The following is a 21542-nucleotide window of genomic DNA, read 5'->3' as shown; positions in this document are numbered from 1 at the left end:
GAAAAAATAAAAATATTTTTGCATTCTGGCGTCCTTGTAGAATTTCAAACATTTTTTTTGTACCTTAGGAAGAAAAGAGGTATATTAATTTTTTTATTATTTTTTTTGTGGCTAAATTTTTGAGTCTTGAATTTTTTAAATTTTGACTTTTTGGAAATAAATCTCTTTTCAATATTATATAACTCGAAAATTATTGATATTACAATAATTTCACCTGAATAAAAAGTTTGTTTTTTCTTAGATTTTAGAATAAAATTAACGAAAAAAATAATTTTTTAATTTTTATTAAAAAAATTCTACTTTTTTATAAACAAATTAATCTTTTTTCAAATTGGACATTTAAAAATTTTTCTTACTTTATTTCCTAGCTAAGAATGATAAGAATAGTTTGCATATAGTTTGGGAATGAGTCTAATCAAAATTGTTGTTTAAATAATTTGTAAATAAAGAAAAAAGTTTCTTTTTTTTATATTTTTTTAAACAAAAAGTTTTTTTAATCGTTTAAGCTATTTATTTCTCTCATAAAAAAGTAAAATAAAACACATTTTGATTAAAAAAATAAATAAACAAGACAGAAATTTTTTTTTTTAAAAACACATTATTTAAACAAAACTTTTGATCAGACCCATTCCTAAACAATATGTAAACTATTCTTATCATTCCTAGCTAGGAAATAAAACATCAATTTGTTTTTAAATGTCCAAATTGAAAAAAAATTAATTTGTTTCTAAAAAATTAAGATTTTTTTAATAAAAATTAAAAATTTTTTTTTTGATAATTTTATTCAAAAATCGAAGAAAAAACATACTTTTTCTTCAGGTGAAATTTTTGTAATATCAATAATTTTCGAGCTACATAACATAGAAAAAAGATCTACTTTCAAAAAGTCAAAATTTCAAAAATTCATAACTTGAAAATTTGTCCACAAAAAAACAAATAAAAAAATACGTATACCTTTTTTTCCCCAAGGAAAAAAATAAATATATTTGCCCGAATTAAAATTTTCAGCTGAAATATTTTATTTTCTCTATATAATCTTCTGTGACCCAATTAAACTTTTATAGAGTTACATAAAGTTACATACAAGAATTTAAATTTAAATTAAAATTAAATTAAAAATTAAATTAATCAAATTTAAATCTAAAAAATTATCCAAGAAATAAGCAAAAATTTTAAATCATAAAAAATTGCCACTCTGATTTTATTGCAATAAAGTTACATATAAAACAAAAAAAATAAATAGACATCACATAGCATAAATTCTAAATTAACAATTTTAGGATGATGAATGGACTGAGAAAATTACCATAAAACTTAAAATTGTTTGATAATTCATATGCAAATTTTTTTTAAATAATTGATAAAATTTTACGTATAATTTTGACCAAGAAAATCTAAAAAATTATCCAGGAAATGACCAAGAATTTTAAATCATTCAAAATTGCCACTCTGATTTTATTACAATAAAGTTTGATTAGTTTGAATCAATATTTTATCAATGAGAGATTTGGAATTGATTAAATCAAGCCTTCTTATAAATCTTTTTTTATGTAACATTTCTTTTTTACTTTTTAAGATAAAGAAATTTGATTCAATACATTTTATGTTTAAAGATATTTTACATTTATCAAAAAAAGGGTAATAGTGTTTTTTACTAATATTTGATATACCTAAAAAGAATTAATTTTGTAAAATTTTGTTCTCAAAAATTTATATTTAGCAAATTGATCCATAATTTTTAAGATAACTTTTAACAAAAATCTTTTTAATTCTCATATACGAAATTCGAAAAATCAAATGAGGTATACTAATATACAAATCATTATACTTTTTCTCTGATTTTCAAATAATTAAAAATTTTACGTAAAATCCATAATATTTACTTTAATTTCACTGATCTAAATAATAAAATTTGATAAAATCCTAGAAATGGTGGAATTAGTTGAAAATTGTTAATTAAAGAAAAGTAAAGTAAATAACAGACAAACTATTTGCAATAGTAACAATTCTGAAAATAAATTATTATTATAACCTAAACATAATACAAAAGCAAAAAAAGATTATTATTAGTTATAAATTAGATAATAATACAATAATATTACCTGTCAAAATTTTGAAGATATTATGAATTTTCCATTACACACAATGTGATTTTTGTCAATAAAGTTGACAAAATAAATCCAATGAATTTATAATTCCTGCCAATTATTAATCGTACTATATTTATAAGACACACTTTTCGTACACAATTATCAAATTAATATTCAAAGAAGAAAATGTAATTATGTTTACTGTTGCTTTGAAACATGTAACGCACGAACTGGAGATAACTGTCAAAACAAAATATCAGAGTTGGGACTAGTAAAATGAAAACAAATGAGGGTGAGTTTTCAATAGTTTCCGCTATAACGTGATTCTATTGGTCAATATTTGTTACGTAATCAGTGAGTGGCTACTGTGGCAGTTTTCGAGGTTCGTGCTCTCAACATGCTGTAATGGAGCTTCTACAATAGGTCCGAGAGGCAAGTGCAAGTCCTGGTCCAAGTCCGAGTGTCTCGCACTTTGTTGCGCGCGCATCGTCTTGAATTTTATTTTTTTCAAGATAATTGATGGTAATTACTCATTACTAGTTAATTAATTATTAAATTATGTGTAATTAATTAATTATTTAACAATTAATTAACTAATAATGAGTAATTACCATCAATTATCTTGAAAAAAATAAAATTCAAGACGATGCGCGCGCAACAAAGTGCGAGGCTCTCGAACTTGGACTTGCACTTGCCTCTTGGACCTATTGTAGAAGCTCCATAAGGACGAAGCGATTCTCGTCCACTTTTTTTTTAGAGTTCCCCAGTTTCACATAATTATTAGGACTTAAAAATTGTTACCTTGCAATATAACGACTTTGGCCAAAATGAATTTCATGACTAAAAAACTTACATTAATAAATAATTGATTAACAATACTTTTGATTAATTTCATAAAATAATTAAATATTAATTAAAATGAGTTAATTCATCTGATTAAAAACAATATTGATTATCAAAAATAATTGTATTCCTGATTCACGTTGTGATGACTTCTGCTATCAAAATGCTAGAAGGCCCCACAATAGGTCCCGAAAGTCGTTTGCGAACGAGGTGCATGTGATAGAAGAGGACACACATATATTTTTGTCCTTTTCTAACTCATGCTTTGCGTTCCCGAACGACGTTCGCGAAGTAGTTGTGCTTAGGTCTAGAAGCAAAATCATCTAGCGTGCTGATAGCAGAAGTCATCACAACGTGAATCAGGAACACAATTATTTTTGATAATCAATATTGTTTTTAATCAGATGAATTAACTTATTTTATTCATTTTAATTAATATTTAATTATTTTATGAAATTAATCAAAAGTATTGTTAAGCAATTATTAATTAATGTAAATTTTTTAGTCATAAAATTAATTTTGGCCAAAGTTGTTATATTGCAAGGTAACAATTTTTAAGTCCTAACACGTGAAACTGAGGAATTCTAAAAAAAGTGGATGAGAATCGCTTCGTCCTCATAGCATGCTGATGGGGCTTCTTCAATACATCCAAAAGGCAAGTCCAACTCCAACTGCCGGAGACTCAGAGATGGATGCGCGCGCAGCTCTTGTCAACTGTTGCGATTTATAATTTGACGTTAATTAATTGTAATTATTGATTAATTAGTGATTAATTATTTTTTAAATAATTATTTAATTAATAATTAGTGAACGAACCTCGAAAACACCTATTATAGGCCAGCACAGAATAGATTCTTAAACGGGAACGCAAGTGGAAGAGCATGAGTCAGAAAAGGATAGGCTAGGGATGTCTATCCTTCTCTAACTCATGCTTTTCCATCTGCGTTCCCGTTTAAACTATTCTGCTTAGGGTGCAGTCCCATGTCGGTTGATTAGTCGAACAGTTGAACAAATCGTCGACCAATCAGGTGATGCTAATTTAGCAAATTTATTAAAATTTATTAACAATTTTTAAGTCCTAACACGTGAAACTGAGGAACTCTAAAAAAAAGTGGATGAGAATCGCTTGCTGTGAGGACGTATATCGTTTTGTAAGGGTACGGTCACACGACTTTTGGAAAAACCATTCTTGTCTTTCTCTCTCCTATTACAGACGCATAAGTTTGTCTCACTCTGCATTTTCCGTCTTTGGGAAATGTAAGAAAATGCAGAGTGAGACAATCTTATGCCTCTGTCTTAGGAGAGAGAAAGACATGAATGGTTTTTCCAAAAGTCGTGTGACCGTACCTTAACTAGGCCATGAGTGTGAGAAAGATGCAAATATATGTTTGCTATATTTGCACTCATGGTCTAGTAACAAAACGCAGCGAAAAACGCTGCCATGGGACTCCAGCCTCAGTCTTTTTCTTTCGCAGATTCGACTGTGATGTGTATACGGCTTTATGTTTGTAATTCCCAACGCTGCAATGATTAAACTGTCCAACCTTGCTTTTGTTAGGTTACGTCAGTTTTGGTTAGTTTCAGTCTTGTTTATTGTGTTCATTGCAATTCCATTTAAAATATGTAAAAATAAACAAAATACTTTTTTACTTGGATTACTATGAAGAAGGTATTGAAAAACACTTGAATGAAATTTTTTTCTAAATCTACATATTATGGAAATAAAAAGTAATAAATATATGCCACGTTTATTATTGTTTCGGCAAACAAACTAACCTTCAAATATGTGAAGGTTGTAAAATGATTTCGAGCATCAGACAAAGGATTGGCCTTTACACAAAATAAATGTGCAAAATAATAAATCAATTGAAAAAAAGTTGGAAGTTGATAACTTATTTTATAAATTAAAAAGGACAGGAGCAAAAGAATCGTTGCTCTGCATCAAAGGAAACAAGAAGGATAGCCACGATTTTCTTTCATCACTAAGGATGTTCAATATTAATTTGATGTGTTCTAATGTTGCTTTATTGTGTTGACAATTGTTAAAAATTAAATATCAAATTTTTGTGTTTCCTCTAATTTGTGCAGTTTGCTACGAATAACCCAGAACTTAACCAAGTTGAAGTTCACAACGTTTTCCATCAATAATTTATAATAGAATATTCTTTAAATTATAATTATTCTTAAATTTTTAACTAAAAAAATTCTTTTCTTTATTTTATCAATATTTTTAAAAAAGGAATATTTGTAGAACACAAATTTTATTATTTTCCATTTGAAAAAATATTAATTTCTTTGAATCGTTGATGATAAACGTTCTGAACTTCAACTTGATGGAACATCTGAAAAATTACAAGAATTGTCTCCTATCTTGCTTCAACAAGGAACAATTAAATAATCCCGACCATAAAAGTGATTGTTTAAAAATCCAGGGATGTTTGAAAACAATTAAAAGTGTATATTTTCGCAAGAAAGCCTTCAGAGATAAATTTCACATCGCAGAATCTCAGTACTATTCTCCCGAAAACGATGTTACCTTCATCAATATTAGAATTTATTGAAACGCACATGCTAGAATTGAATAAGTTCAAAAATGATTTTATCGAAGATGAGAATATTAAAATAACAATTTTTAAACGACTATTATCGAATCGTTTTTCTCCACCATTTAAATGTTATTTCTCGTTTTACAAGTAAGCAATTTACTTATTTTTTATTTTATATATGTTAATTTTTCAGATTCCACGAAAATTCACTCAAAATTCATTTCAAAACGAAACATTTATTATGATATTAAAAAATCACAAAATAAAACAGATTGAAAAATATCAATTAAAAAAGAAATAATTACTAATAATACATATAATAAAAGAACTATTGATTTTAGTTTAAAATAAATTATGAGAAAAAAGTTCATTGAACTTGAAATTGTTAATTATTATATTTTTAATTGGAATAATATAACAGATAATTATTAATTTTATTTGTTTGTTTTAGTTTTAATCTTGAAGTTCAGTAAATGATATCAAGACTTCATATGAGTACAAAAAATAGATGAGAAAGGATTTCTATTTTATACAGTTAATCTCCATTCGCTACGTTTTTTAAAATATTTTCCTTAACACGAATTAAATATTATAACGTACAATTCAACTATATAAATTTCTAATATATATTTTTTTTAAATAAATAATATAAAATGTGGTTCTACTTGTTTCTGAAGTACAAAATATTTAAAAACAAATATTTGTTGAGATTTTAATTTTAATTATAAATTTTCAGTGGAATATACAATGTTTTCCTCTAAAAAAGAAATTAAATATCAAAAGATTTTTTATTTAAATATTTTAATTGTTATGTGTTTATAAAAAATAAATTGATAAATGAAAAATAAAATAATCAATTGTATTTATATAAAAAGTTTGTAAAATTAACCTGTAAATATTAGAAACGAGTCCTTCAAAAATATGGATCCCCAGATACAACACTGATTGCACTGGAACTATGTAGATGATCAATTTTTCGAAAATCCTTTTGACATAGACAGTCGCAATGGGAAGAAATGTATTTTTATTTTAACATTTTGCACATTTTCATAATTATTATTATCCAAAAATAGAATTAATTCTATTGTTAACAATTTTTAATTTATTAAAACACGTTCGAAAAATTCCGACTATGTTCCGCAGTTGACACAAAGACAAACTTCTTAACAAATTTTTATAACCCATCTGTCAGATTCAAACAAATGAATACGTAAAACAATTTCGCGGGTATTAGGTAATTTAAAATGTGTAAAAATTTTATTATTATTATTACTATTGATTATTATTTTTATTTTTATTATTATTATTATAATTTAATGATTTTATAACAAAAATATTTTCCATCGAGCATTTTAAATTTTGAAATATAATCCGAACTGAAGATAATAATATAATTATTATAAATTTATTTTAGAAATTAATTTAAATTAAATAATTTTTGGCTTATAATTTTTTAAATTTATAAATATGAAACTTGTAAATACGACAATATTTAAATTTTAGATTATAAATTTTTTTCACAAAATATTAAAATTAATTGATACAAAATATTATAATTTCAATATTCCATTAATTTTGTATTTAAAAAATCCTACAATACCAAGTTATTAAATTTTTTAATAAGGCGCGTAATTTCTGACACATATTAAATAGACAATTTATTTAATTAATGAAATTACAATAAATTGACAATTGGTTTAATTTATATTTAAATATATAAAAATTTAATTTGACCAACATTTCAACAGATCGACCTTTTTTTGTTATAAGAAATTTGTTTCTATTATTTTCTATGTTTTATATTATATCTTTCAAGGTTGATAAAAATCATGATTTTTTTTAAATAAAAAATTAAGAAAATTGATTTATTTATTTTAATCAAAATTTTTTGAAAAAAATTAAATATAGCTGCTTTTTAAAAATTCATTTTTAAATGGTTTCTTATTCTCATATAAAAATTATAAAATCAATAATAAAAAAACACCAAATAGACTTCTATTTTTATATAAAAAAAAGTATATTATATTTTCGTTTTGAATGCACTTAAAAAAGTAGTCATTATAAAATGACGATAAAACTTATTTTCAGTTTTGTAATTTTTTATATCGCATTTACTTTAAAAGAAAATTTATACATACTCCACTAACAGTCAAAATTATAGGACTAACCAGTTTTTTACAAATAAAAAACATTTTTAAATATAAAATGCACAACATTTAATGTTTTTCATTTTATTCCTTAAAAAGTGGTGAAATTATAAAAAATAATATTATAAAATAATTTAATCAAAATAGCAATTATTTTTATTTATAAAGAAATATATAAAAATTTTATCAAAAAAATTTGTTACATTTAAATCATAATTTTAATATCAAGATTTAAATAATTGCAATCCTGTATTTTTGTAATAAATATTTATCGATTCAGTCGAATTCTTCCCATCTTTTAATTTAATTTTATTTTATTGTACTTTACAAAACAGATAAAACAATTAACGAGTTTAAAAAATTTTTAATTTATTTTTCTAGCATATCACCAACACAAAAAAATATAGAAAAAAGTTAAATTTCAAGAAATCTTATTTATTTGTTAAATATTTTTTGTTTCAGTTAAAATTTCGATTTGGCTTTACAAGAAAAACTAAATAAATAAAAAATAAAAACGATTTTAGATTCTGAAATAAAATTTGCATTCTTTTTTGACATTTAAATTATAGGGTTCAAGAAATCATAAAAAATGTAAATGGCTAGGAATCGTACGTTACTGATATATATTTTTCAATTGATTACACCTTAAAAGCAAGATTTCTTTTCTCATTGTCAGTTCCCCACTTAGCTCAGTTGGTTAGAGTTTAGGCATATGCGCATTGGTCCCGGGTTCGAATCCTAGTCCTCCCAAATTTGTTTTCAAAATTTTCTGCGAAACTGATAAGTTCCCAAAATAGAATAAGGCAACAAAATTTTTTTTTATTGAATATTTATTTATTATTAATATTATTATTTGAATATAACTTACCTTACCGTGTAAACTTACCACAACCTTACCTCAACCTTACAACTTGATAATAACCTTACCACAGCTTTACCATTTAAGCTTACAGTAACCTTTAGGTGTAAGCTTACCGTAGACTTTAAGTGTAAGCTTACCACAGACTTTAGGTGTAAGCTTACCGTAGACTTTAGGTGTAAGCTTACAGTAGACTTTAGGTGTAAGCTTACTGTAGACTTTAGGTGTAAGCTTACTGTAGATTTTAGATGTAAGCTTACTGTGATGGCGGAAATTTCTAGTCTACCGTATGCTTACAACTCGTATACTGTGTAACGTTACAAGCTTCACCAGTAACCCTTACCATAAACTTACAGTGTGATATCGTGCTATGTGGGTTTTTTTATTTATGTAGCTATTCTTATTCTTTTTACAAGTGTATTTCACAATGTGCGTTGAAGCTACTTTTTGTATAATATTGTGGTGACTTCCATTGCAATGGGTTAGACATTCATATATTTACAAGAGTCTGTTCCATATCTATGGATCTTACACCCATAGATATTTTGTTGCTCCATCAATAGGTAGCCAACCATAGCATATGGATGCAGTATCCATATATATTGATATCCCGTATTTCTCAATATTATATGGATGTGACATCCATATATCATGATATGACATCCATACAGTTTTTTCCGTGTAGCTTAATTTGAAGACAGGTATGTTTTTGATCTCGGATGGCGCTCAAAGTTGCCATACCGAGAATTTCTGACGATAATGTACATCTAGGGTTTCATGGCATTTAAAATTAAAGTTGAAAAACAGTTTAAAGAAAATTTATTCATTTTTTAGAAATTTTAAATTCAAAAGATTTTAAATATTTTTATTTTAAAACGCTTTGAAAAATGTAAAATTTATAATTACATAAATAGGTCAGGTCAGTCAGGTGAGAATAGGTCTTAAGACTGGTGGAGGTGCAAAATGGTGGAGGCCCGGTTGAAAATTCAGGTACAGTAGGTTCTAATAATGCCTTCCCAGTTGGAACTTCTCGCACTCATACGTTGCCACGGGAACATATGAGTGCAACACGTTGTAAATGGGAAGGCATTATTGGAACCTACTGTACATGTTCATCTGCATGAATATACACATATGTAATGTACATGAACATGCTCAGTTTCTCTCACATATTCACGTACATGGTTTTGGAACATGTCACATATACATTTGTACGTTCAAAAAATAAAAAATCTTAGACACATAAACACGTAAATGATCATTAACATGATCATGTACATGTTCATGTGTGTAAGACTTTTGATAAAAAAACATCTACATAAACATGTGCATGTTCCAAATTCATGCACGTGAACATGCAGAAGAAACTGAGCATGTTCATGCACATGACACATGTGTATGTTCATGCAGACGAACATGTTCATGAATTTTAAACCGGGGGCGCTAGGGTCATGGTCCACAGTTAGGTTCGATTAGGTGAGGAGAGATTAGGTCAGGTTAAAATAGGTTAAGTTAGGTCTGTTTAGGTTAAGTCTTAAGATTGGTGGAGGCACTAAATATTGAATGCGATAGGGTCAAATACCATAGTTAGGTTAGACTATGTAATAGGACGCACAAACAGACGGACGCCAAAATGTTGTCTATCGTGCCTAAAAGTGTACAAGAAAGTATACAAACAATTTCACCTTCGTTTGCATTGACTACGCGCATGCTCCATACAAAAGGAAGCAGATTAATGTTTTTAGTGAGATAGTACAGTAGGTTCCAAATATGCCTTCCCAGTTGCAAGGTGTCGCACTTGTATGATCCCATAGAAACACATGAGTGCGAAGAGTTCCGACTGGGAGGACATATTTGGAACCTACTGTACATACACATTTACAGATGGGTGAATGTTTTTAGCATTCGTCTAACACTTCGATTCACTAAGTTTTCACCCTCGCGCCTCTGGCGCTCATGCTACGTTTTCATTCATCTCCATATTCGACACATGCTAAAAACATCCACCCTCTATAAATCACCCTATCTCCAATGTTGTGCAACATCCTATTTAAATAATAATAATATTTCAAAAACTAATTTTTCATCACACATAAACGATTCATCCCGTATTACGACAAGTGAAGTGGGCTTAAACTCCAGTATTCCGATCGACGCTCGCAGTTGCGCCTAAATTTAGAATTTAGCCTTTAGGGGCTAAATGTGTGACGTCACTTGCATGTAACACACCATAGAGATATCTAATGTGACGTCACACTCAACCGGTAAAGTCACAGAAAGTAGAGCGATTATCATCGTGGCCCCAAGCTTACATTGGCTTATATAGAAGATGACAGAAAATGTTTTTTTTCTCTGAAATTAAATAATAAATCATGATAATCATTTGTGTTTCGGACAAAGTAGTGATTTTTGCAATACATATGTATTTTTAAGTCTGTCATTAATGTTTGAATAATTTACAAATTAAATAAAATCAGCTCTAGCAGACGAAAATACAAATATACTCTTCTGCTAGAGTTGATTTTATTTAATTTGTAAATTATTCAAACATTAATGACAGACTTAAAAATACATATGTATTGCAAAAATCACTACTTTGTCCGAAACACAAATGATTATCATGATTTATTATTTAATTTCAGAGAAAAAAAACATTTTCTGTCATCTTCTATATAAGCCAATGTAAGCTTGGGGCCACGATGATAATCGCTCTACTTTCTGTGACTTTACCGGTTGAGTGTGACGTCACATTAGATATCTCTATTTCATCTAGTAGTATTATATTTATTCGTTGGCACTATACTGGCGTTGCGCTCTTGTATATCCGGCCATGACCAGGTAAAGTTATAGATTGGCGAGCGTTTAAGCTCGATTCACATTTGCTCTCGGAGAATATTCCCCAAAGCCAAAGCATAGATTCAAGTATATAAAGAATGCGCGAAAAGAGAGTAACATATTACGTATAAATAAATAAATAAGTTAATTTTAAATTTTAATATTAGCTAATTTTTAAAAGCGAAAAACATGAGAAATGATTCTAGGAGAGGGATTTGTAAGAAATTGGACGCTGCAGAATGGTGCAGGACATTTTAGAGCTCTTGTAAGAGCTTTTAGTAAATTAGGACGAAATGCATTAAATCTGGGACATGACCATAGGATATGGTCAAGGTCCTCTTCAACACCGGTGCAGTTAGGACAGTTACCGGAAGTTATATAATTTTTTCTGGCCAAACTGGCATTGAGATTATAATGATTGCTTCTTGCTCTGCAAATGGATACAATCCACTCTCTACGAGCGACGAAATTTGCAAACCATGGCTTTCTACTAGGTTTATAGTAAATTTGTGTATAGTGGGAACCTTTATTTTTGCCGACCTCACGGAAAAATGAAGCACAACTTTCATCTAATTGTTTGCGAGCGAGAGGGAAAAAATCTGAAAAAGGAAGTTCAATGTCAAGAAGTTCAGAATTAGAAGAGCCATCTTTAGCAGCTTCATCAGCTTGTTCGTTGCCATCAATGCCCTTGTGACCAGGGATCCAGGCCAAAATTGTTGGACAGTTCAAATCGGAGAGAATTCTTAATCGGTTTCTAATTGCGAGGATTATATATGATTTAATCTTGTAGATATTTTTGGATTTTAGGTTTTTTAGGACACTGAGTGAATCTGTAAAAATAACTGTATTGGGTAGTTTATTATTAATTATATAATCTAAGGAAAATAATATGGCAAATGCTTCAAGCGAAAAAATAGAAGAAAAGTTTGAAATTTTATATTTTAATGTTTCATTTAAAGAGGGGCAAACGACTGCGCATCCAGCCAGATGTTCTGAATCTGATTTGGAGCCATCAGTGAAGAAGTATGTGTGATTAGGAAAGTCCTGGTTTGCAAGATCGTTGAACAAGAGTAATGGATTTGGTGAAGCTTGTATTAAAAGTCCTTAGTCTGGGATAACTTCTGGAGTGAATATATGATCATCATAAAGGAATTCGAAAAAGGGATCAAATTCCCTTTTTCTGATTAGTTCGCTGCAATTTTTCGATTTTTCATATGCAATTAGCAATGGATAATTGTATTTCACATTAGAGTTGATAGTAAGACAAGAGAGAGTTGAGAGTTTGTCCGGCAAAATGTGAGAGGAGTTCGAATAAATTTTTATAAGGTATTTTTTTGCTAAAAAATTGAATCTAGTTCTTAGAGGAGGTTCGCAACACTCAGCCAAGATTACGTTGATAGGTGTGCTGTTTCTATAGCCTACGGCTAATCTTAAAATTTGATTGCGGATTTTTTCCAATTTAGAAAAATTTTTTTGGGACTTAAAATTTGAACCTTGTGAACAATAATCTATTTTACTTCTAAAGAGAGAATCATAGATTCGAACGAGTACGTAAGGATCGGCTCCCCACCATGTGCCTCTAAGGACTTAATAAATATTTAAAATCTTTCTGCCCTTGTCGCATAGATAATTAAAGTGAACATCGGAAGATGCTGATTGGTGAAATTGAATACCGAGGTATGTAGCTGAAGGAGATGGTTTAATAGTGGTACCGTTTAGTGCAAGTGTAAGAGTTGGATCGTCTAGATTTAGTTTTTTATTACTGAAGATGACTAATTTAGTTTTTTCTGGACAGATATCCAAACCTCTATTAGACAAAAAGACAGAAATATTTTCGAGGCAGGATTGAAGAGAGGTAATTATTTGATTAAGGTTAGGAGAACGACAAGTGACGGTTAAGTCATCTGCGAATTCGAGTATAATACAATCTGCAGGGATATAAAGATTAAGTTCTCTAGTATAGATTGCATAATTTACTGGACTGAGAATACTGCCTTGTGGAAGACCAACAGTGCTTGTTCGAGGTCCAATTATTTCGCCGTTAATTTTGAAAAATATATTTTTACATTTAATTGAATTGTAAATAAATTTTGCTATTGTTTCGCGGATTCCTATTGTACGAAGATCTTCAATGAGAATGTTAGGAATTACACTAGGGAATGCACCTTTTACATCAAGAAATAAAGCACCTGTAAATTGATGCTCAGCAAGGCCAGTCCAAATTTCTGTAGAGAGTAACGCTATGTTATCAGCACATGATTTGCTTTTTCTAAAGCCAAATTGGTAGGGACTAAGAATTTTATCTCGTTCAATAAGCCAAACCAATCTATTGTAAATAAGCTTTTCCACGATTTTAAAGAGGCATGAGGCTAATGAAATCGGTCTAAATTTACCGGGTGAGGATTTTGGAAGAAAGAAGATAAGGTAGTTGTTCCAAGACGACGGAAAAACACCGCTGGAGATAATTCTATTGATGATTGAAAGAAGAATAGGCAGAATTTGTTTGGGTAGATGTTGAATAATATTAAAATCTATTTTGTCGAGGCCGGGTGAGGATTTTGTTTTGGAAGAGTTGATTGCTATTGTGAGTTCTGTTAAAGTGAAGGGGGATTCTAGAAAAGTATCGTGATTGAAATTATTCGGAAAGTTATCATGGAGAGCAGTAGGAGGGCAAGTTTCCTCCACTAAGGAATGGATTTAATGTATTTTCTATGACTGCATTGTCTGCTGAGCAGGAAGATGTTGTTGGTTGCGTGAATCGGTTTTTAAAACATTTTATTACCAACCAAATTTTGGTGAGAGGGGTATTTCTGTCTAGTGTATCGCAAAAATTTCTGAAAGATTGACGTCTAGCTTCATTAAGAGTTCTTTTGACTATAGCTTCAGATTTTTTAAGTTCGATAAAATTTTCGTAGTTAGGTATTCTTCTATAGGTAGATAAAGCTGATTTTCTAGTTTTTATGACATTATCACACTCACTGTTCCACCAAGGGGCTGGAACAAAAGGTTTTCTAGAAGTTTTGGAAGCTCGGTGTGGATTTTGAGTAGATTTGCGTTGAGGACAAGCAAAATTGACTGACTGGTCAATGAGATCTACTAGATGGTTGTAATCAGAAACCGGATCTGATGTGTTTAAAAGATCAAGATTGGATTCTACTGATGAACAAAGATTTGTAGAAAATATTTCCCAATTCATTGTTCTGAGATTATATTTGTGTGAAGAAAAAGTAGAAATTGGTATTGTTATGCCTAGTGAAGTAAAAATTGGAAAATGATCGCTACCCATTAAATCGTCGTGAACATTCCAAGACAAGACGAGGTAGAGATTTGAAGAAACGAGAGTAAGATCCAGAGCTGAATTGGGGTTTGGTGGTCGACCCATGTGGGTTGGAGTACCATCATTTAAGACAATGAAGTTAGAGTTGTCTAGTTCATTGCAAAAGTTGTGTCCATTAGTGCAATTGTGGGAGCTACCCCAAAGAGTGTTGTGACTATTGAAGTCACCTCCTATAAAGACTGAATTAATGCCTGAATTTTTTATTGAATCGAAGAAAAGTTTCCATTGATTTGTGGGAGTTTGTTTAAAATTTAATTAATTTAATTAATTAATTAATTAATTAATTAATAATAAAATAATAAATAATAATTAATTAATTTAATTTAATTTAATTTAATTTATTAAAATTTCGCCTCTAGATGAATTGATAGAAACAGCAAGTGTTTCTAACTCATCTTCTTGGGAAAAAATGGTTTGGATTCTAGAGAAGGTTATATTTTTACGGATGGCAATAGCTAAACCGCCACCCTTATTTATTGCTCTATCGGATCTAATAATGTTAAATTGTTTGAGGGAATTAAGGTTATCTCTTTTGTTAGATTTGAGAAATGTTTCGCATAAGAGAAGTATATCAAATTGATTAGATAATTTTAGTAATTCGGGTGTCTTATTGGTGACACCACGACAGTTCCATTGCATTATGTTCAAATTATCGAGGTTGGCCATGATCAGAATTTGCCGGTTTAAGAAGAGAGTGTACACTTTCTGTGATTTTAGCAATGTTGTTCTGCATATCTTTTGTAAATACTGGAGTTTTGTCTGAGTAAATTTGAGAAACCTGAGCACTAAGCCAGGTGATGAATGTTGAAAGTGGATCGGTGTTTAAGGGTGGTTGGTTATCGGTACTTGGAGAAGGATGATGAGTGGAACGAGATGTTAAAGCAGAGCCGTTTGGAAAGGCGTCATACTCTCTTCCATTGTTCCATTGAGATGCATAAAAAGAATTATTTGCAGACCATTTTCGGGTTTGCGTCGGTTTAGGTTTTGCAGAAGGCTAAGTTGAATTTCTTTGGTACTGTTTTGAGCCGTTGGACACTTCAGAGTAAAGAGGTTCAGGAGTGATATCGGGTGCATTGAAAGAAGGAGCAGGAACATCTCCTAATCCAGGAAAACCGGAAAAATTAAAATTCTGTGGATTTGAATTCGATTTTTTGGGTGGGCGAAGAATTTTCTTCGACTCATTGAAAGAGAGCTTGTTAATAGTAGCGTGAGTGCGGAGATTTTTTTGGAATATAAATTCCGGGCATTCCTTCGATCGAGTTGAATGATTTGATGATTTTGGACAGTTTAAGCACTTTTTTGTTTCTCCAGGACCTGGACAAGGATTTGTAGCAGTGTGGACGACCTCTGTTGCACAAATTTGACAACGTGAATTGGACCGACAAAACTTGGCAATATGTCCGAATCGACAACATTTTGCGCACATGCGAGGATCTGGGATGTAAGGACGAATTTCGCTTGATGCTTTGTAGATCGCTACCCTTTGAGGAAGGATAGTACCTGAAAATGTGAGAAGGACGGAAGTACTTGGTGTGTACTTGTCAGTTTGAGTTTTTTCGTCGAAAGATTTCTTGTTCATACGACGAGCTTGGAGGATTTTAGTGCTTCTGACTTGAGGACCCAAGATTTCAGTGTTTGCGATAATTTCCTCGATTGAAATATCTGTAGGCACGTTATTCATAACGCCCTGACAGGATACAAAACTCGACGGGATCAATGCGATTAAGCCTTTAGCTCGAATTGACGGATCGTTTAGAAGTTGATTGGCAGCTCTGCCCGAGTTCAAGATGACTCGCACTTTAGCGAAGCCGCTGCGGTGAATATCAACGATTTTACCTGGAAAAGTGGAATGAAGGAGACGTCCTACCGACATATTGTTAAGGTCTTTTTTTGCATCGGGTGATTTCGGGTCACGCTGTAAGAAAACTGTGCAATTGGATCTCAAGGAATCGTCGTATTGGTTGAGAGGATTTGTTTGTTTTGTTGGATCATTAGATTTATGTTGTGTGTTGGTTTGTTGTTGTTGAGAAGATGGGTTGTGGTGTGCTGAAATTTGGTCATTTTTGTGTTTTTCAGAACAGTGTTTTTTTGCATTCGAGTTCAAGTCTTCTTGGCTCGATGCAAGATTAGGGCTAAATTGTAGTAAGCTTTGTGCAGCATCTACAACATCCATATGAGTTTCCGATGAAGGAGGAAGTGGAGGGTCTTTAAAACTCTCTCCTGTGTTCATACTCATGCTCGATAAGTAGGAGGTTAAACCTCCATTTAAGATATGTTTATGCCAAGACAATGTAAATAATAATTAAACTGTATAAAAACGATACCTGAATCAAGCAAAATGGCCGGCACGGCCGACGGGAGACGCGTAGCGCCGAGTTGGTTGGCGATTGTGCCAGAAGCACAAGAATACCGAGGTACTTTTCAAGGAAATACGAGTCTGTTCATATACCGTTGTCGAACTATACACGATTCCACTCACGATTTAACGATTTAACCACGAAAACTTTGCTATACTTTGGACACGATGTGTACTGTATCACAGTTTACGAGGAACTCCTCTATTTCATCTTCATTTGCCTTCGTAATGCGCATGCTTCACACAGGAACAAACAGGTCAACGATTTTAGTGAGATAGTACATACCTTGTGTTTTGCGCCAACTCAAAATTCTAGAGTTTAAGCTCCCTATTCACTATGGTCACAAAACTGACTGAATCGTGCATCCACGATAAAATAGTATATTAAGCGACACGGGTCTAAAGGCAGCTATTAGTGAACCGCGATTTTTGCGAACGAGTGAAGGTCGAGAACGAGCTGCCGTAACCGAGGTGAAGCCAAGCGAGTTTAAGACCGAAACGAGTGAGTCAAAAATCGGGGTTCATTAATTAGCTGCCTTTAGCCCCATGTCCCTTACTAAACTTTTTATTCCGAGGGCACAAAAAAGGCGCTTTTAGATACCTGTGGATAGGGTTTTATGCCACTCATTGATGAAAACGGGTCAATAATCCAATAACTTGTCAAATTTTACGCCCTAGGGCGAACAAGAGAGTTCATTTTTGACCTGTTTCATCAATGAGTGGCTTTACGCCCTATCCACAGATATCTAAAAGCGCCTATTTTGTGCCTGAGGAATAAAAAATATTTTACACGACATGGGGAGAGGCCAATTTACAGTCGGGCGAAGTTTTTAGCATTCATCTCGCACTCCGATTCACTCATCCTTCGCCTTCGCGCCTTCGGCGCTCATGCTACAGCTTCCCCGCGCTCGACGCATGCTAAAAACATCCGCTCTCTCCGTAAATTCGCCTGTCTCCTCCAAGCTGTGCAATAGACTATTAAAAGACAAAAAAAAAAAAAAAAATGTAAACAAAAAAAATTAGATTTTTTTTTTTTGAAAAAAAAATTTTTTTTTAAAAAAAAAAATTTTGAATTTTTTTTCTTTAAAAAAAAAAATTTTTTTTATTTAATTAAGAACAAAATTTTTTTTTCTTAACAAAAAAAATTTTTTTCTTATAGAGAAAAAAAAAAGTTTTTTTTTTTTTTTTCAAAAAAAAATTTTTTTGTGTCAATTTTGTACCGACTGATTTTAATTTTATTATTTCAAAAATTTCAATTTTAATGTGTACATATTTTATGATTATAGATAATCCCATATTCCAAAAAAACTTAAATATAGCTTTTAAAAAATACTTGGAGGAATGTACCTTTCATAGAACATTCAATGAAGTTTTGACTATAAAACCGCCAGATCTAACAAAAGGTAACATGAAATATACATGTATTGTGGGAATTTTTGTGGCTACGAATGAATAACACAGGCACACAAAAAGTAAAATGTGGTTTGGCCGAGACACTACACTAGTCTATTTTCATGTATTTTTTCACGCTGAATCCGAATCCGAAGTCAGAATTATCAGATTGGCTTTTATTTTTGAGATAAACTCAAAAAACTGCTCAGAAAGAAAAATAAAATCAAAAAGTTAAAAAATTTTTGAATGTCACTGCGATAGTGTAATTCCATGTATTTTTTGTCGCTGAATCCGAATCCAAAGTCAGAATTGTTAGATTCGCTCAAATTTTTAAGATAATTGCAAAAAACTCAAGTAACAAAAAACTCAAAATACTCAAAATCAGTTTTTTGGAATTATCTTCAAAATTTGAGGCAATCTGTCAATTCTGACTTCGATTTCGGATTCAGCGTAAAAAAATACATGAAAATGCACTATCGTAGTGTTTCGGCAAAAAAAATTATCTGTGCCCCTAATTAAGAATTTTTATCAGTTTTTGGCGATTTTAGCTCAAAGAAATTTTTTTTTGCCGAAACACTACGATAGTGCATTTTCATGTATTTTTTCACGCTGAATCCGAATTCGAAGTCAGAATTGACAGATTGCCACAAATTTTGAAGATAATTCCAAAAAAACGATTTTGAGTTTTTTGAGTTTTTTTGCATTTATCGTACAAATTTGAGCGAATCTAACAATTCTGACTTTGGATTCGGATTCAGCGACAAAAAATACATAGAATTACACTATCGCAGTGACATTCAAAAATTTTTTTAACTCTTTGATTTTATTTTTCTTTCTGAGCAGTTTTTTGAGTTTATCTCAAAAAAAAGCCAATCTGATAATTCTGACTTCGGATTCGGATTCAGCGTGAAAAAATAAATGGAAATAGACTAGTGTAGTGTCTCGGCCAAACCACATTTTACTTTTTGTGTGCCTGTGTAATTATTGAATTTACATTAAGCAGTATTTAAAAAGAGCGTGTTATAATAATCCCAATGTTAATATCAAAAAATTGCTATTTAACAAAATTATCATTTTATAGAATTTATATTTAACTGAACTTTTATAATGCATATTTTCTAATACTTTAAATTTTCAAATGTAACAATTTCTAAACAGAATTTATATCTAGAAAAATAATAAAAAAATGGATTTCTATTTATCCGAATATTCATTTAAAGGTATCTTCAGGAACTTAATTTTCAATTAACAGAATTTCTATATAACAAATGTCTTATTTAACAAAACTTTCATTGAATTCAATTTCTATTTGATTTAATTTTTATTTAATAGAATTGTGATTTAACAGAAATTGTACTTATTGTTAGCTAAATTTTTAAGTCAGAACATCCATATCACTGATAGTTCATTTGACCAAAGTTTCACTTACGCAAATTTTTATTTGATAGAACTGTTAAAACGTCGAATTTCCATTTTATCGAACTTTTACATACCCGATCATAACCCGGAAGAAACATTTTAGCGAGAGTTTTAAAATCAACGAATTAAAAGTTATCAAAAAAATTGTTATTTATTAAATGAAATTATTGAAAATAATTTATTATAAATAAATTATCAATAATTTATTATTTCTATTTAATAAATCCATTTATTAAATTCAGTTAATTATTCACTTAAAGCAAATACAATTTATTTGGTTCGAATAAGTGTGACTTAAATAATTTAAGTTATTTGAATCAAATATATATTTCTTGGATCCAAATTTGAAATTTGAAATAATTTAATATTTTTCAAATAATTTGAATTACTTAAATCAATTAATTTTTTCCAGTGTATAAAATAAAAATTCTGTTAAATAAGAATTCTTCGATATTAAAAATGAGTTGATTATAAAATCAACATGCTTAACATAAATCTGATAATTATTAATTCGACATCACAAAAATTCCGACAAGTCTGTTTTGTGGACTATTCATGCGCCCTGTATTGTTTACAAAAATAAAATTTTTATTTTTATACATGTCGATTACAATTACTTAAGAAATAATAAAAGTAAATGTTAACTAATTCTTTAATTATAGAAGCAGAAGATGATCAAAAAATTGTTGCAGAAGCTACCCCTTCAAACGAGGGTACAGTGGAGTCCGAAAAGACGGAAGGCATAATGGTTCCTGAAAAAAATTTAAAAAGGAAAAGAAAAGAAAGTGTGCGCCACACTTTATTCAAAAATGAATTTAAAAAAAACAAATTTTAAATAAGTATTAAATGATAAATTTAAAAAATAAATTTTCTATTTTTCCATATTTTGCTAATGAAGTATTTAATTTAGAAAGCTGTAGTTTAAAAATTCTGATTAACAAGGGGGGGCCACCCTATAAAAAATTTACATACATATTCTGGATTGTAAAATCCAAATTTTATTTAACAATAAATTCATTAAAATGAAGAAATTAATGCGAAATTAGTAGTTTATTTAATCTTATTGGTATATATACAAAACATTATAAAAAACAATGATGTCATAATTTTTAATAGGTACAAAACTTTTAACTTATTAGGATCACTATTTAGGAAAAAAATTTTGCTTTTAACATTGTAATGAAAAGTAAAAATATATAACCATCTTCAATTATTACACTGGGTTACAAAAAAATGGTCAAGTCGTGTTTATTTAAAATTTTTTGTGTTTATTGGAAGTTTAGGTGTCACTGAACAAGAATATACCCAAAAAAAATTTTTCCATTCTGTCAGTTCCGTAGAAAACGAGATTAAAGTGTCAAAAAATCGCCTTTTTAGCATTTTTTGAAGTGTTGTAAAATGAAAACGCAACAAGATAAAAATCTTCACGAGGGCTTGAATGAAAGCTTAAACCTTCAACTTTGAGTCCCAAAACTGAAAAGTGAATGATAATTGCGCAGAAAATTTATATAACATGAAATGAATATCTCAAATAGTCAAAATAGCTGGGATAGAGAGCACTTGTTAAAAATCGATTTTCATAACCGAATTTATTTGGAACTTGTTACTTGGAAGTTTTTAACGTTTCTATTGACGTTTCGAAAGTTGGATTTAAAAATTTCAAAATGGCGTTCAAAAATTTCAAAAATGGAGTGAATTTTTTCGCAGTTTTTTCCTCG

General features: G+C 30.0%; 1 protein-coding gene across 1 annotated transcript in view; it reads left to right on the top strand.

Annotated features, from left to right (window-relative positions):
• Positions 1 to 20747, top strand: part of LOC127291315 (putative leucine-rich repeat-containing protein DDB_G0290503) — a 212533-nt gene extending 191786 nt beyond the window's left edge. The window contains exons 5-6 of the mRNA XM_051320380.1: positions 18300 to 18416; positions 20487 to 20747. Coding sequence (XP_051176337.1) covers positions 18300 to 18416; positions 20487 to 20659 — 290 coding nt within the window. The 3' untranslated portion in view covers positions 20660 to 20747. The remainder of the gene's footprint in view (positions 1 to 18299; positions 18417 to 20486) is intronic.
• The last annotated feature ends 795 nt before the right edge of the window (positions 20748 to 21542 follow it).

This window comes from Leptopilina boulardi, unplaced genomic scaffold, assembly GCF_019393585.1.
Source record: "Leptopilina boulardi isolate dan_hultmark-lab unplaced genomic scaffold, ZJU_Lbou_2.1 LbouV2_131, whole genome shotgun sequence".
Lineage (NCBI taxonomy): Eukaryota > Metazoa > Arthropoda > Insecta > Hymenoptera > Figitidae > Leptopilina > Leptopilina boulardi.
This window is presented reverse-complemented; position numbering and strand designations above follow the sequence as displayed.